The 16740-nt window shown below is 44.1% G+C and overlaps 1 protein-coding gene across 4 annotated transcripts in view; it reads right to left on the bottom strand.

Moving 5' to 3' along the window:
• Positions 1-16740, bottom strand: part of LOC125747373 (caM kinase-like vesicle-associated protein) — a 29929-nt gene that overhangs the window by 3191 nt on the left and 9998 nt on the right. The window contains exons 2-9 of one of the 4 annotated variants that reach the window (XM_049022573.1): positions 9278-9424; positions 7974-8086; positions 7215-7481; positions 3660-3767; positions 3144-3275; positions 1955-2029; positions 1379-1517; positions 899-1019 (exon numbers count right to left, since the gene is read on the bottom strand). In XM_049022573.1, the coding sequence (XP_048878530.1) occupies positions 899-1019; positions 1379-1517; positions 1955-2029; positions 3144-3275; positions 3660-3754 (562 nt within the window). In that variant the 5' untranslated portion in view covers positions 3755-3767; positions 7215-7481; positions 7974-8086; positions 9278-9424. Of the gene's footprint in view, positions 1-898; positions 1020-1378; positions 1518-1954; positions 2030-3143; positions 3276-3659; positions 3768-7214; positions 7482-7973; positions 9425-16740 lie in introns of all 4 variants that reach the window. The other 3 variants (XM_049022572.1, XM_049022575.1, XM_049022571.1) reach the window with 3 other exon arrangements.

The following is a 16740-nucleotide window of genomic DNA, read 5'->3' as shown; positions in this document are numbered from 1 at the left end:
AGTGCTTTCAGTAAGCCCCGCCTTCCATGCCTTTAGTAAGCCCAGCCATCAATGCCTTCAATAAGCCCTGCCCTCAGTGCCTTAGTAAGCCCCACCCTCAGTACTTTCAGTAAGCCCCGCCCTCCGTGCCTTTAGTAAGCCCAGCCATCAGTGCCTTCAATAAGCCCTGCCCTCAGTGCCTTAGTAAGCCCCACCCTCAGTACTTTCAGTAAGCCCCGCCCTCCGTGCCTTTAGTAAGCCCAGCCATCAGTGCCTTCAATAAGCCCCGCCCTCAGTGTCTTCAGTAAGCCCCATCCTCAATACTTTCAGTAAGCCACGCCCTCCATGCCTTTAGTAAGCCCAGCCATCAGTACCTTCAATAAGCCCAGCCATCAGTGCCTTCATAAGCCCTGCCCTCAGTGCCTTCATAAGCCCTGCCCTCAGTGCCTTCATAAGCCCTGCCCTCAGTGCCTTCATAAGCCCTGCCCTCAGTGTCTTCAGTAAGCCCCGCCCTCAGTGCCTTCAGTAAGCCCTGCCCTCAGTTCTTTCAGTAAGCCCGCCCTCAGTTCTTTCAGTAAGCCCCACCCTCAGTACTTTCAGTAGGCAATGCCCTCAGTGCCTTCAGCAAGCCTGCCCTCAGTTCTTTTAGTAAGCCCTGCCCTCCGTGCCTTCAGTAAACTCTGCCGTCAGTGCCTTTAGTAAGTCCCACCGACAGTTCTTTCAGTAAGCCCCGCCCTCAGTGTCTTCATAAGCTCCATCCTCCGTTCTTTCAGAATGCCCTGCCCTCCGTTCTTTCAGAATGCCCTGCCCTCCGTTCTTTCAGAATGCCCTGCCCTCCGTTCTTTCAGAATGCCCTGCCCTCCGTTCTTTCAGAATGCCCTGCCCTCCGTTCTTTCAGAATGCCCTGCCCTCTTCTCACCAAGGTACTCAGGGGTCCCACATGGCTCCTTGATGAGGCCATTCTCCAGCTTGGCAAGGTGGAAATCACTGATGACAATTTTTGAGTGTTTCAGACGGTTGTAATACACTAGGTTCTCCAGCTGCAATAGAGAAGCAGAGAAGCTGCTGCTTTGATATTCTAAATGTACATTTTTCTGAAAGAGTTAATGAATCTACCTTCATTTATTTTATCCAGTTCACTGATTTAATTAAAATATCAAAATGAAAACAATTTCTCATCCAAAATTATGTGGTGGGTTTCTCTGTTTGTCCAACAGAGCTGAGTCTTATTTTATAGTTATGTCATTTTTTTATTTGCACAGACACACTTAACAGGAACATGACTAATTATTTCAGAATTTCACGTACAAGCTGTCATGGGATTGAAATAACGATACAGTACATTTGAAATGCAGTTCAATGTTCCACCACCAGGTGGTGCCTAATGCACCTCTCATACCTTTAGGTTCCTGTGAACAATATGGAGCGAATGCAGATAAGCGACAGCTTCCATCACTTGTCGAATGACATTGCTGGTGTCCCGCTCGGAGTAGTAGCCTTGATCCAGGATCCAGTCAAAGACCTCTCTGCCTGTAGCCCTTCAGATTAAAAGCAAGTCAAAAAATACTGGGGCTTCATTACTGAACTTGAGTGAATAAATAATCCTGTACTGCAGCTAGGCTGAAGTGGTAGCTAAGGCTCTCGCATCATCACACTGAAGGCTCCATTTCATTGGTATGTGTGAGTTAGGTAGTTTGGCTTCTTCCCACTATATAAACACATACTGTGTCTGCGTGTGCTTTCCTTACACAGGTGTAAGAACAGTGATGCAAATAATGCACAAACAAAATACCTTTTCAGTATATGATCAGTTTGGGCTAAAGATGAAAATGAGATCTCCCCCCCCCCCAAAAGAAGAATAAAGGTAATAAAACTGTCTGACGTGGAATTAAATGCTGTAGGTACTTAGTTGGTCTGATTAGTTCGGTTCTTCATAGCTCATTTTCTATCAAACCACAGACAATCAGGAACTTACAGCTCAAGGAAGAGGAAGTACTCCTTTCTGGTCTCAAAGACATCAACCAGTTGAAGAATATTGGGGTGCTTCACCCTGAGAACAGCAGAAGGTGATGAGAAAACAATGGGAAGGATTTACGAAACCTACTGTAATACATTGTCCCATTTACGAAATATTAAAAAATACTTGTACGAAGTATTTAGATTTAGACTGAAAATGATTTTCACAGAAGTTATACTCTTTTAAAGAAATGTATAAAACATTATTATAAATTATGTAGTAGGATGTGTTTAGACAAGAGAGGTGGCCTAAATTGCCTTGGATCAATAAAGTAGCTGTTGTCCGTTATTTTAACAGGATGACAGGAGAGCAGCTTGTCTTGTACTTGAGAAATTCGACTGAAATCACAGGAAGGCAACAGACACTTGTAGTCGTCATAAAAGTGCCCCAGTCTTATTAAATTTTAATGTTGTGCCTCTCTCAATAAAGGCTAAAATGATTATAATATATAAACTTATATATACTTATATTTGTTTGTAAAACCCATAAACCAATATTTGTCTATTTCTTTGTTTGTTTAAAGTATGTGGAAATGAGGTATGTAAGAGTAAAACACTGAGGCACAGATCAAACATGACCTTTTGGCATCTACCGCTGTTCCTGAGGCTACAAGAATTTTTCATACGCTATGTGGATGCACAGGGTAAACGGGGCCACAGCGATGGAGCCCTTGCCACGATACAGGTGCTCCATCTCGACCCTTTCTGAGTTTGCTTGAGGTTTAACGCTTCCACAGAGATTGTTTGTGCTTTCATTTTTGTGAGATCCTGTTAATTGTTTTATTTTTTTAATGCTCACAACGTTCCATAACCAAGAGGCAATCGTTCTGAAACATCGCTGACCAAGCTAATCACGGACACAGGTTGTTCGACGTTCATTTTTGTTGAATCGCATTGCAGCAGCTAGAAGCAGAGCCTCCGGCCCGTACTGCAGGCCTAAAACTCATCTCAGATCTCACGGCAAATGAATCTATTGAATGAAATACCCACAAGCACGATATTTACCTAATAAATAATGTGAAGGAAAGTCTACTTTTCCAGGTGTGTTGGTGCAATTATGGCCCAGGACAATGGGGGCTTCAAAAATCTGTATTTAAAGTGCAAACAGAAATGGCCAAATAAGTATGAGAGTGGGGTAAGTGACTCACATCTTCAGGATGAAGATTTCATTCTTGGCCGCCTTCCTTACTTTCCTTCCGTCTTTCTTCAGGAATTTTTTGCAGGTGTACATTTTCAACGTATTCCTGTCCTTCGCTCGGAAAATCTCACAGAACTCCTCGCTAGATATGATACAACACTTGTTAAATATTGACACCAGTACAGAATGAATAAAGGAATATGTTGGTGGCAGAGCAGAATAATTCATAATTAATAATAAAACTATCCTGGGAGCCCATTTCTTAATAAATTCTGATGCATTATAAGCAAATATTATTCATTTTATGTATAGTAACTAATATAAAACACACTTGGCCTGTATTTCTTAATTATAGTACTAGTTGGATCTCACAAGATGAGATTTAATCTGAGAAAACTTGGATTATTATATACAATTCCCAAAATTCATATTGTACCTAAATCTTAGGCTTCACTGCTTTAAGTAAAAATAACAACATAATATTTATTCCCAGGATGCCCTAGCTTTTTGTAAACGAGATACTTACGATTTAACGATCTGGCCGAGGTCATATTTATCGGTGACCTCTGCCAGATTGTTGTAATCCTTCTTGTCCCCGAATGTGAGACAGCTGAACGGCATGGCCACTCCAGCTCTGAAACAGAGAGAGAATGTGATGATGCAGGCTAATGCGCGATTAGCTTCACGCGTTCATGCTAACCGCCAAAGTACCACCTCACGCTTTTGGGGCTTCGCACGTCAGACCCCAGTGGATTGTCAGGCCCCAGTGAGTCCTCTACACAGAGCTTCAGCAAACTCTCACCAAATCAAATCGCTTCACTACCATTTTATTCATATTATTATAACTAATGTTTCGGGGATGATGTAATTTTTAAGAAATTTTCACTTTTTTAAGAAGTGAAAGCTTGAGGTAAAAAAATACACATATTTAATGAGTCAAGCAGACAAACACACAGGATTCCAGGACACAGAGGCCCCATTTCAGGGCAATGGGAAACCTGCATGGGGGAGGGAGGAAGAAGTCGTCAACCCCCCCACCTCCAGAAAAGTATTTTGTATCTGAAGGAAGAGAATAATTAGGGCCTGAGTACCTGGCAAAGGAGGGCAAATTAAGCACCATGGTCGTTATGGAGCTCACACAGTCATGCTGTTCTGTTTTCATCTTGTGGAAGGGAATTGCACACGGCAAGCCATCATATTTTACTATTTTTTAACCCAAGAAGACCCTGGAGAAGAGAAGCTCATTTTGGACAGACAAGGCGGATTCACAGCTATGCACTTGGCACATTCTCACTCAGAAAAGCCGGCTGCTACAGCTGCCCGGTCAATATGGAGACTTGCGCGCATTCTCTCAGGCTGTTACATGCCGACTTCAGGGACTAGTGTATTGGAACGTTACTGATGTTTAAAACTGGCATGCACGTTAAGTTGGGATTGGGAGACTGGTCGTAAAATGAAAACAAATATAATTTCTTAAATTGTACGTGCATGACACAGTCCAAATAAACCAAACAACATGGAGCATGTTGTCAAGAGTTAATGATACATTTTGTTAACATAGCCACTCCCTTCACATGATGATATAAGAAATATAAAAAGACCAAATCGAAGGATGTCCATCAGCACATACGGTCAGAAACCTAATCAGGGTAATCACGAAGCGCAAATCAGATCTCCGCTGTTCTGCATTATCTGTTTAATAATTCAACACCACTCTTTCTAATAGCACTAGAGAATTATTATGGTTATCATTGGGGGAAGAGGCTATGTGACACAGTCACTAACAACAAACAACAATCCCTAAGCAACACTTTGAGTGAGTGGTGATCGCTTATTCCGGGAACCCACTGACCCCACCCACTGTCCATGATTGGCTACACAAAATGTGAGGTCTCTGGTGTCACTAATGCCTTGCAAGGTTCATGGATGTAAAAACAAAGCGCTTTTGAACGCCTTTGAAGGAAGAGTCGCTGAGCTTGTGCATTCATATTTGTACGACGGCTCACGTCAAGATTTTAATGGTGTGCAAATTACCTCTCTGGGTTATGCTCCTTCACCACGGCCATGTTTGTTTGTGGATGACACATTTTTTCCCACGTTATATGTGGGACCACTGCATCACTGCATCAAACATTCTGCGGCCTCCAGTTTTGTGGAAAGACACAGAATGAATAAGTATGAAAGACGCTGTTTTTGCCGACATTCGGTTTAGTTTTGTCCAGACGCTGTTTGAAGTACGTGGTCACCTTCATGTTTTCTTGTTATTTCTGAGCATTATTCTCCAGCTAGTACATTCCCAAAGAAGGAGGCCCTCATCACTGTAACAGGTTCCCCTCCATCTGCACCCAGAAGTGAGGTCATGACTGGAATGTCTTAAAAGCAACCAGTGACAGAAGGCAACCCGCTGACGTCTCTTTATTTACGCCTTGTCAGTGGTCCGGTGTGTGAAAATAACAACAAGGAAAGAGCAGACAGTGTAGCGAAGGGCCAGCCATGCAGATCGGGGAGGGAGGTGCTCCGGGCTTAAATGTCATCATGGTGAGATCCTGGCAGAAACTTCGTTAAAAAATAAATTCAGAGATGCTGATGAGGTAGACGAAGAACATTTTGCTTAAGAATCTTTCCCTTGGTGTTCTCATCACTTGCTCAAACACCGCACGCTGCTTTGTCAAACATTAAGGGAGAAATGTATTTGGGGGAACTGGGGAATTTTCTGTTAGGGAACCCAGCATGGCAACCAGACCCAAGCCAGAAAGCCTTTCCGGCCCCAACATCCAACGTGAACAGCCTGTGCCATTAATTCACACTGCGGCATTTAAAATACATGCCAGGGTACAGCAGAAAAAAATAAAAACCCTGGCAGCAGATCTCCCTGGAACCTGATGTACGCTTGCTGGAAGACGGTGAGATATGAATCATGCCTGTCTCCAGCCAGCGTTCCATAAAACACGTAATGCCGAGCGAGCGCATATGCAAATGAGCGCTTCTGCCGCGGTCTGCAAGCCGCGCAAGGTCCATTAATGTTTTGACTCTGGTGCAGTAGAAACTTCCCCGATTGTGGAGAGGGACATATTGAGCCAAAAATGATGCTCCTCATTCGCACCTCACTTCTACAACAGAATTACGGCCTTCCTGACAGCTTGGTATAATATTGGAAATCTATGTTTGAGAGTTTAAAATCAAGAAATAATGCACACATAGACATACAAACAAACACACACACACACACACAGGCCGTCATATATTACTCTCCATTGTGTGGTAAATAACGAATCACTTCGTGTAACCAGCCGGCCCTCAGCACAGTGTACGGAGAAGCTATCACGCCTTGAAAAGTTTGGTTTAGTCTGCTGATCGGTAAGTGGCCGCTCGGTGACATGCTGGAGCCGCCCAGCTAGCAGCTTCCCTACAGGGTTGGAGTTAGACCTCCTCGTGAATCAGCCTCAGTCCCACCATCGGTGAGATTCCCGGGTAAAATCCTGGCCGGCGTTCTCTGCAGAATTAGCTGGTGTCATTAAACCACTGCAGAAATGACATATTTTTTAAGTGCTTGGATTGAAAACAGGAGCAAAATTATTTGCCACGCTTAATTGAAAGCGTTTCTCATATTCCCAGAGCACTGACGGCACTAATGAGACCCTCAGTGCTACATATCATCTGCCTTCCTCCTCATACCTCTTGTTTGTGCCTTGCAAAGAAAGAATTAGTATGATCTGAAGCTTGAAGCGGCACTCACTGTCTGAGTTCAATACAATACCGCCATGACACCAGCTTAAGCACAGGGGATTACACCATCTGGTCACATCTGTGTCCTTCTGGGTCCCATGAATGCATTAATTCAGTGGTTTTCAGGTCCAGACTCTTTGCAAGGCCACCGTGTGCACATCCTTTGATTCTGATCCATCTCTTCAGTCCATGCGACTCTGTAAGGCACTGTAAATATGTCCGTCAGTGTAGCCCATCGCGATGAAAGATCTCTGAGTTTCACCCCAGGCCGAGCAGACAGAGTGACTTGGAGATGGGGATGCAGCACCAGGGCCCCACGCAGACTGAACATCATCCCGTAAATGTTCTCTCTCACCTCTGTGGACCTTGGCTCCTCTCTCCGTGTGGCACAGCTTGCTGCGTGCGGGCTCCTGCCGCTCGGAGCAGATGGGTGTGGGTGATGGTGGAGGAGCCCCCCTCCTCCGCTCATGACACATGCCACCTCACAAGCGGGGCCTAGATTGCCGCAGAGATACCTGGAACTGGCCCATGAGACCTCAAGTTCCTGCCAGACCAGGGTGGCATCAGGAAGCAGCACAGGAAGGCTGCCTCTGCTTGGGGATGGGAAGGATCAGAGGGAACACTGAAATAATGAGATGGGAAAGAGATCTGGCATCAATTATTCCTGCCTTGAGGTGTTGACTGACAGTTCTCAAGGTTCCACTGTACTGGCAGCTTTAGATCTCCAAGCCAGAACAAGTCCCTTCCATAGTTTCTCTGTAGTGACAGAGCTGTCAAGTGCAATCTGAGCAGATGCCACCCTCCTGAGCCCTCAGGATTACAGGCATACCCTCAAACGGATGGGGTACACACTGCACGCCTGCACCCAGCCTCTCAGCTCTTTGAGTCTTTGTTGTTCCTGTTTTGTTTTAGAGGATCATTGCACTTAGTCAAAGACATAAAGTTAGATTTTTTTAGAGGGAGGAATAATTAGTGATCTGATCATATGCTTCGGCCCAGACTCCCTCTCCGGTAGGAGAGAGCAAAATGTTGACAGCTGCGTTTATAATTTATCATTGTCTCTTTCTTTCCTTTTGATTTTTTTGTCTATCTGGTATTTCATTTACTTACTGACCGGCTAACTGTACAGTCCTTTCACGTGGCTGAAACGGCAGCTTCTTCCTTTTTCGGCTCCATCGGCATCCGCATCCTCTCATCGACCTTGTTAACCCTCCCTCCCCAGCCAGTCTCCCACATGAAAGCACACATTAGAGCTGTAATCTGCTGTTAAATTCACTATTCAAGACATCTGACATGCTTGCGTAACAGAGATAATTGGGGGGGCTACATCAGCAGGCTTGACCAACTTTTGTAACCTACTGGCAATAAAATGTTCCTGCTAATGTTGGCACAGTGAGGTGGGGGCATCTATCCCACAGTGCCCTTGGGCACCCTGAGAGACACTGTATGGAGCTGACAGGTGAGTAAATACCCTATATGGTTAAAAGTATTGAGACAACAACCTGTCCAACATCGCACTCTGATTCAAAGCTATAACAGCCCGTGCTCTTCATAGATGTTAGAACATTGCTGGTGGGATCTGCAGCCATTCAGGTTGGGTATCGATGTTGGGCGATCAGATCCTTTGTGTGGCTACCGATTTGCAGCTGAACTTGTTGCCAGATGTTTCCAATTCACAATCACTTCACTTACAGTTGGCCATGGCGGCTCTAGCAGGACACAAGTGTGGAGAACCGACTCATTGAAAAAGTGCCAAATTGTGTCTCATAATGGTACTAGGTTGACTAACCTCTTCTGCCTGACCACTCATTTTGCTGCCATTGTTTGATGCTGGAGACTGCATGGTCTATACACGTATATGTCAGCAGTGGGCGTGGCTTACATGGCCAATTCCTGTAATTACTACAGATCTCCCAATACTTTTGTCCATATAGTGTATGTACTCCCCAATGCTAGCCTTGTTTAGCCAACACAGAGCCACTATAGCCCTGACTTAAGATTCCTTTGCTATTGATCCTCTAGTTCCAAAATTCTTTGAACTATAGAGCCTTTAGCCACAATGTCTGTTAGCTGCAAACCCTTTTATTTTGTTCTTGTCACTTAAATCTAAAGCCGTTACAGCACAAAATATAGTAATGAGGCTGTAATGTATGTGCAGGGTGTATTTGAATTCTATGCTGGTGTAAATCTCAGTGGTGATACCTTCTCACAATTACAGATCACATTTTGGGACAGTCTTCTACTTTTTCAGCATATCATATTTTAATGTCAGGGCAAATTCTTCACTGAAAAAAAAACATTTGTGGAGGTCAGGAGGTAGGATGAGGCAGCAGAACATTTGTGCACCTGATAACCCTTAATGTCGATTTGCCATTGCTATACCAATAAAGATTAACTGTTGTTGGTCTTTACACTTACCGAGAGTCGCAAAAAGACTTTACGCTCAAGAAAGAAGTACAATGTGCCACACTGTGGGGTGCTGCTGGGTTCGAGTCTCCATCCTGGCTCCATGTGTGTGGAGTTTGCAAGTTCTCCCTGTGTCATATTGGTGCTTCCTCAGGCACTCTGTTAAAGGTCCAAAAACACACTAAGGCAAAGCAGAGACTCCAAATTGCCTGTAGGCGTCAGTAAGTATGCCCTGTGTTAGGTTGTTCCCTGTCTTGGACCCAGGCAATCCAAAATGCGACAAGCATGTATAAAAAAAATAAAAAATAGATGGGCACCACACTGCCCCCTACTGGAGGACACTATTCAGGGGGGCGGCTGTGGGTTCCGAAACGGACCCCCCGCTCACCCACCAAAGATTGACATTTTGTCTATCATTAGTGATTTAATAGAATTGCTATGTCATAAAACTACCCCCCAGCACTGGTAGACAGTGTTATAGCTGCCAATCCCTCAAAGCAATTTCATCACTGGTGCCCACCCAACATGCCCAAATGCCGACCCCAGGAAGGCATCCTGGTAACACCAGGGCTGGAGCTTAGCCTTCCGGGTCTTTCTTCGGCAGTCCAAGAGTCTGTTGAGGCCAGTGGCTCATCGCTAAGGACTCCTGTGGTAACATTGTGGGACCTCAGTGTAAATGAAAGTCTATGACAGAAATGCAGGGATAAGTTGTGGTCCATGGCAAAGCAGACTTATGTAGACGCAAAGCCTAACAAAGCACAAATGAATGACAACAAAGCACAAATCAATGACTATGCCCCCCCCCCCCGTTAATCCACAGCTTTATTACTAGCACTGTAACCATGCAACTGTACTCTGACAGGTCCTATGAGCATTGTAATATTCTCACAGAAATATCTCACCGCCTTGAGTACAACGTGACCCAGCAGCGGCTATGTGACAGACCTCAGAGTGTCACTCTCACCCTGTCAGAGATCAGCCCGTTAGCCTTCCTGTGCGCGCCTTCTAATCCGAGCGTACACGCTCCAATCCCCTGACGATCAGCGGCTGCTCTGCCTCGCTTTCTGAAGTCTGTAAGGCGACTCTGCCAAGAGCTTGCTCTCTCTCCCCCCCACGCTCCTCAGCAGGATAAAAGCTAGATATCGTAAACGTGCTGCAGAAGCTGCTTGCTATGTCACAATACAACTGCTAATCACATTTTTTGGCAGCAGCAGGATCCTGGTAAAAGCAAACATCCATAGCGAACTAGTGAGCTCAGGGGTGCCGGGGCAGCCGTCCGACGACTGAACGCCAACATATTAAGCCCAGGGAGCATCAACAACCCCCCCCCTATCAAAAGCAATAACTCACCGGGGAGGCTAAGGTCAACAACCTCAAATTCCTAATGCCAGGAAGTCAGATAAATAAGAAAAAGCCAGAACACACACACACACACACACACACACACACACACACAGTCACACACGCATTGACACAAACATCACTGCCCTGTGCTGTCAGATTATAAAAGCGTGTTTTCACCACAACACTGCGCTGGTGATGTCATCGAGAGTCAGCCCAGATTAAAACACATATCCCTTGAAGAAGGAGGGGTTCAACAATGTGCAGGGCATGTGCGTTTTTCTGCTACTACGTTAGAATTATAAACAAGGCCCTTTGGTTTTATGCTAACATTAAAAATGCCGGATTATGTCGTATTTATGAGGGCCCAGTTCTTCACATTATTTTTTCTGTTGGAGTTTCTGGTCTAAAATATTTATATCAAGTCACATCTTCCTCACTTTCCTCCATGTTCAGCTGAGAAGTCTGGCATTCTGTGGCTCTCTTTCTGCATAGCAAAATGTTCTTCTCATCACTTTGGATTAGGAAGATTGTGTGTAAAACCCTAACACATACTACCCTGTTTCCAAGGGTCCATTGATCCTAACTACATTTCAAAGGTTGCAAGAAGGAGACGGTGAGATTGTGTGATGGCGTCAACAAGAGGAGTAAAACAGGTGAGAATGTAGAAAGAGAGATGGATTGACAGACTCCATCACCAGGTACCCTTACACACATACTACCTTTTAAATGGATTCCTAGCCAAAAATGATTTTAAGCTAATTCATTAGGTAATGTCTTGGGTATTGAAAAGCAATTTCGTTGCCATGTGATGCTAACATAGAGCATGCACTTTATTTTATGGAAAATGTTACGTTTTGATGTCACCATGAGTCATTTCAATTCCTGTTTGTTGTCCATGCAGAGTAAAATTTCAATGTTGTGTAGGTCATCAGTAATTTTCTAATCTCATTGCCAGCAATCCTGAGGCGTATTCCCGTTGTCTATCTGACAGTTAGCGCATCTTTTAAACTGCGCTTTTATATCAGGATATTTTTATGAATAGGGACCTTCTCCTCTGCAATCTTCAGTTTCCCATGATTCCTCGATGCAATGCGGCGATAATGATGAAATGCTCACTGGGAAAAGCAAAAATGTGCCAGCTACCCACTGCGGCCCTGACACTGTGCCAAAAAAATCACTGATTGAGTAACCAGGAAGCATATGCATTATTTTCTTTATATTTCTAACACAGTATATGTCAGTAACAATGTAAGAAGAGAGAATTCATCTCATGCAAAATAATGCAAAACACATTACAATATGAAAATCTACAGAGACGGTCTGTCTGATATCAGGTCAATTTACCTGCATAAAAGAAGGTGAAGGTAAAGAATGGAAGGGATGCTGTTTTAACTCCAACTCCCACTATGACCTTAGTTGTAATGGGCTGTTAAGAACTTTCTCCTAATGTGAATTCTGCTTTTATGAATCTTTCCACACCACTTTCATCCTTAAAGGCACAAATTGAATGAGTTTTTAAGTACTGCCTCTGTACTCGACCCCTGCATCACTGGTTACTTAAGCGTTTCCTCCTCTTGTGGCCTCAGCTCTAAAATATACAAACATATATAGTGTAAAGATAGAGACCTTAGTCACAGTTTGAGTGCTCACTGCTATTTAAAGGCACCTTATAATGCATTTTTTAGTACTTTAAGTTGTTCTTTGGTTGGAAGGTATGTGAACTCGATTTGGTCGAAAAATGCCAAGAAGTGGTATTACAGGCCCTGTTATTTGGCCCTGGAATGAAACAGACCATTTTCACATGTTTGGTGGGCTCATTAACATGTCGATGCACTCTGCTCTGATTGGCTGGTTTAAACTAAGGCACTGCCACGGCTCACACAGAGCCAACCATCTCTACAGTCATGACTCACACAATGACGTTTTGGTCGACAACAGATCGCATTTATGATGACTTATGGCAGTCCCATAAGATTAGAAGGAAGCTGAAAAATTCCTGTCACCTAGTGATGTCATAGGGCAGCGGATTACTCACATGTTTGTGGTGATGCTGGTGTAAGCAACTCTCCACTACTACTCCTGTAAAACTATAGCACATAGTTATGTACAGCACATAATACTTTATAATGACAACAAACAACTATGTTACTGGTTATGTATTTACTATACTGTAATTTATCATAAAATGCACACTTTCTACCTTTCCACACGTAAACCTAATACTACTACAATGTTAGTATAATCGTTACTTTGTCTTTAACAATGTAACAACTGCATTGTAATTATTCATTTCAGTCAATGATTTTATGCCGCTAGCTTCGTTATTCAAGTTTTATCATGACCTCCAACCTGTCAGCCGAGCAGCTTGTAAATGTGTTACCTGCCTTCAATTGTTTGACTTCAGTATCCATTAGATATTTATTTTAGCTAACCAAATATTTCACAGACAGTATAGCACCCACCTGTCAATGTCAGTATCCCTGACCTCGTAATGTTGTTTACTGCTCTCCTGCTAACCTGAGGCATGTTTCCCAAAAGCATAGCTGCTAAAAAGGTAAGCAACTTACAATATTTGAACGATGCAACAGAAATCCTATTCAGCTATGCTGAGGTAAAGTCAGATGTTCATTCTGTGGCAACTTTAACACATTCTCCTCACAGCTGAGGGTGAAATAAAGCTTACGTTAGGCTGAAGTAAGTCTGAATGAAACAACCGACTACAAAGCAGATGCCCTTTGAGGGATCCATGGCCCCTCATGGAACTGCGATATGTTCTGCACTCATTAAACACAGACATTTGATCCATCAGTTTAACTGTACTCATTTTGAGAAGATACTCTGCATCAGAACAGCCCTGGGGAGGAAAAACAGAGCAGAAAAACCAAACTGCAGTAAATCTTACAGGGATGCAAAATCCGACAGCAAACTGCCACCCAAATATAAAACACGGCTCCGATCATGCACTGCAAGCTCTGTAAGGTCCAACAAATAATGCCTGGCTTTTTACATAAGTAATACATGCCAAAAGGTAGATGCATTGATCATTATGAATAAAAGCTTGTGTTAATGAATTATCATTAAGCCTCAAATTTTAAAAGCAAAGTTTGAAATAGAAAGTACTAAAAACTAAAAAAAAATTAATAAAATTAAAAAAAAAACAAACCTCTTAAACACCACTCTCCGAGACTCTTAATTTACAAAAACTGCATTCAATAATGCTGCAAGTGAAGAATGCACAGCATTTAACACCTGCATAAATATTGGTGCACCTGATTGTGTTGTGCTTACTGCGGTCCTGTCATGCATTGCAGGCTACGAGCCAGATTCTCACAGGCGAATAGTACATACCACCCAGTGGGCCGTGCTAAGGAGGACTTTGTCGATCAGCCTAACCCATTATGTACAGCAGCCTGCTTCAGTCTCCCCAAACAGCCAAGGCCTCTAAAAAGCCATCCAACATGGCGCTGGGGCTGGAGGTGCTATTAAAAGCCTGGCAACAGGTTTTGTTGCATCGCCAGGTTTTTACTGAGCCAAATACCTAAATTCTGGGGAGCCACAAGTGCCTTTGAACACCTTAGTATCTGGGCGATTTCAGATGGCAGGTGCCAAGCCAAGGGAGAACAGACGGCTAAAGTCTTCAGCCTCACCAAGCTGGGGAAAAATCGGTCATCATCAGCGGGGTTTCGGTGGCAGAGTTCCAGGCATGTAGAAGCCTGAAGCCACAGGTGTCTACAGATATATTACACACAGGCAAACTGTCTCTCTCACATACAGACACGCTTATAATGACACGTTTGGTACGAAGGGGCTAGAAGTGGATGTCTGAAGCCGCGTGGGCTCAGGGGTAGGGGGGTGGAGGCAATGAGGCATCTGCAGATGGCTGCAGGTCTCAGGGGAGAAGTCTCATGTCTCATGGCCCGCCTACCAGGACAACCCACCTGCTCCCTAGAGAAGTCAACAGAGCTCAGTGTAGCACTCCGCTCCCGCCTCAGACTCCACGTCTATCCCTCCGCTCCCGCCTCAGACTCCACGTCTATCCCTCCGCTCCCGCCTGACTCCACGTCTATCCCTCCGCTCCCGCCTGACTCCACGTCTATCCCTCCGCTCCCGCCTGACTCCACGTCTATCCCTCCGCTCCCGCCTCAGACTCCACGTCTATCCCTCCGCTCCCGCCTCAGACTCCACGTCTATCCCTCCGCTCCCGCCTCAGACTCCACATCTATCCCTCCACACCCGCCTCAGACTCCACATCTAAGAAATCAAGGCCTGAGCTTAACTGCGTCAAAGAAATGTGGCTCAGCCTTCGGCACTGCAGGGGCACGAGCGCATATGCTCACACAGACACCAATAAAGCCACGAGAACAGACAGCAGTGCAAAGATGAGGTCAGAGCACAATATAAGAACAGATACTGGTACAGGCACAAGTACAATTATCTTCATAGCCACTTGTAGAAAGATGAGTAGAAACACCAGTACAAAAAAAGTTATAGTGTTCTCTACTAGGAAATACAAGTATCATGAAGTACATGTATTTTCCTGTATGACGCAAGGTTTTGTTGATTATTCTGGGAAACATACAAAAAGTTACAGTTCACATAATTTTAAATTATTTATGTGGATCTTTTATAATGTAGTCAATTTAGAAATCTATTAGAGTCTAAGTTGAGGACAAACCAGGACTTTGGTAGAAAGACATTTTTCAGGATGGAGGAGGTTCTGAGTAATGAACTTCTCTAATGAAAAAGGCCAAATCGTGACTTCCATTCCCGTCCCCCTCCAACACACACACACACACCAACTGTTCCACCAACTCACCGACCCCTGTCTGTTGACTGGATGATTATTTATTTTTGATAAACAAAACACAACACTTCTTACCTTCTCATAGATTTTGAAGAAATTGTATGAATGCCAGTATAGAGCATAAGCCGTAGAACCCTAATCTGGCAACCTGACTGAGCTCATGATAGATCCCACACTGATTACACAGCACTGCTGAGCCCACTTCGGCGCTCACACTGCCTTAACATCACTGTTGAGTCTAACTGTGCCCAAGATAGATCTTACATGCTAAATAAGCTGGTTTCTGAACCAGGCTCTCAGACACCGGAACTTTCTGCATAAAAGCATAATTTATGGTAGTATAAATGTGACCAGGTTTTATTACCCTGCAACACATACAAGATGCTAGTAAAAAATCCCTGCATTTCATGCTATTTTCCAAACTGTTTATGACCACTGAAATAGGGTTGTATCTATGCATACATTTCTTCCAGTTCATCGCATGGCTGCTTGATGATGAGACACGTCTGAATTATTTCATCAATGAACAGAAGAATCCTGTCATGCACACACACGTAAAACAATGCCGGATTATTCATGGTATGGGCGAAGCTGGGGTTAGCAATGGGGAGGCTGTGAAGTGAATGGATGAAGCATGAACTGATGGCAAAATCCGCCCCCAGCAAGCAAGCACCCCTGACAGGGTGTCTCTCCCATTTTGAGCTGGCGATATCACATCTAGCACCGATACACAGACCCGTGGGCGTGGATGGGAGAGATTGATGTTCCGCACACCCTCTCCCAGATGCAGCCATTGTGTCTAACTACAGCTGCCTTGGAAAGTTCCATTTTGTTCTATTCATGTTCTTTTCATGCTCTCATTGTCCTGCCAAAAGCTTGGTGTGCCATTTCTGACAGCTTAGAAAAAACAGACCAAGCACATATTCTCCCTCGTTTAGCGTGTCAGAAAATACTGCTATCAGAATGTCCGGCTTTGGGCTATCTGTCCATTCCTAAACCTGCACAATGTAGACACATGTCGTTATCATAGAGTGATACCTGTGCTCTCAGAGATTATTCCAGAAGACAGATTTACACGATTTTTGGATTGTTTAATAACCCTGAGTAGGAGGAACACTTCAGTACGTTGTAGATCAAAGACAACAAGCAGGGGACAGAACATTGAAAGCAAGGCAGAGATGAACACTCCAGATTACATGGTTGTGCAGAGATATATTACTGGACAAAAATACCCAAATACATAATTTATCTCCTGCCCGTAAGGTCCTTGATTCAAAGGAAGAAATAGTTACAGTCTAGACTGGTCTGTTGGACTTTTTGCATGGAA

The sequence above is a fragment of the Brienomyrus brachyistius genome, chromosome 8 (genome assembly GCF_023856365.1).
Source record: "Brienomyrus brachyistius isolate T26 chromosome 8, BBRACH_0.4, whole genome shotgun sequence".
Classification (NCBI taxonomy): domain Eukaryota; kingdom Metazoa; phylum Chordata; class Actinopteri; order Osteoglossiformes; family Mormyridae; genus Brienomyrus; species Brienomyrus brachyistius.
Note: the sequence above shows the minus strand (reverse complement) of the source record. Positions and strands in the feature narration are given on the sequence as shown.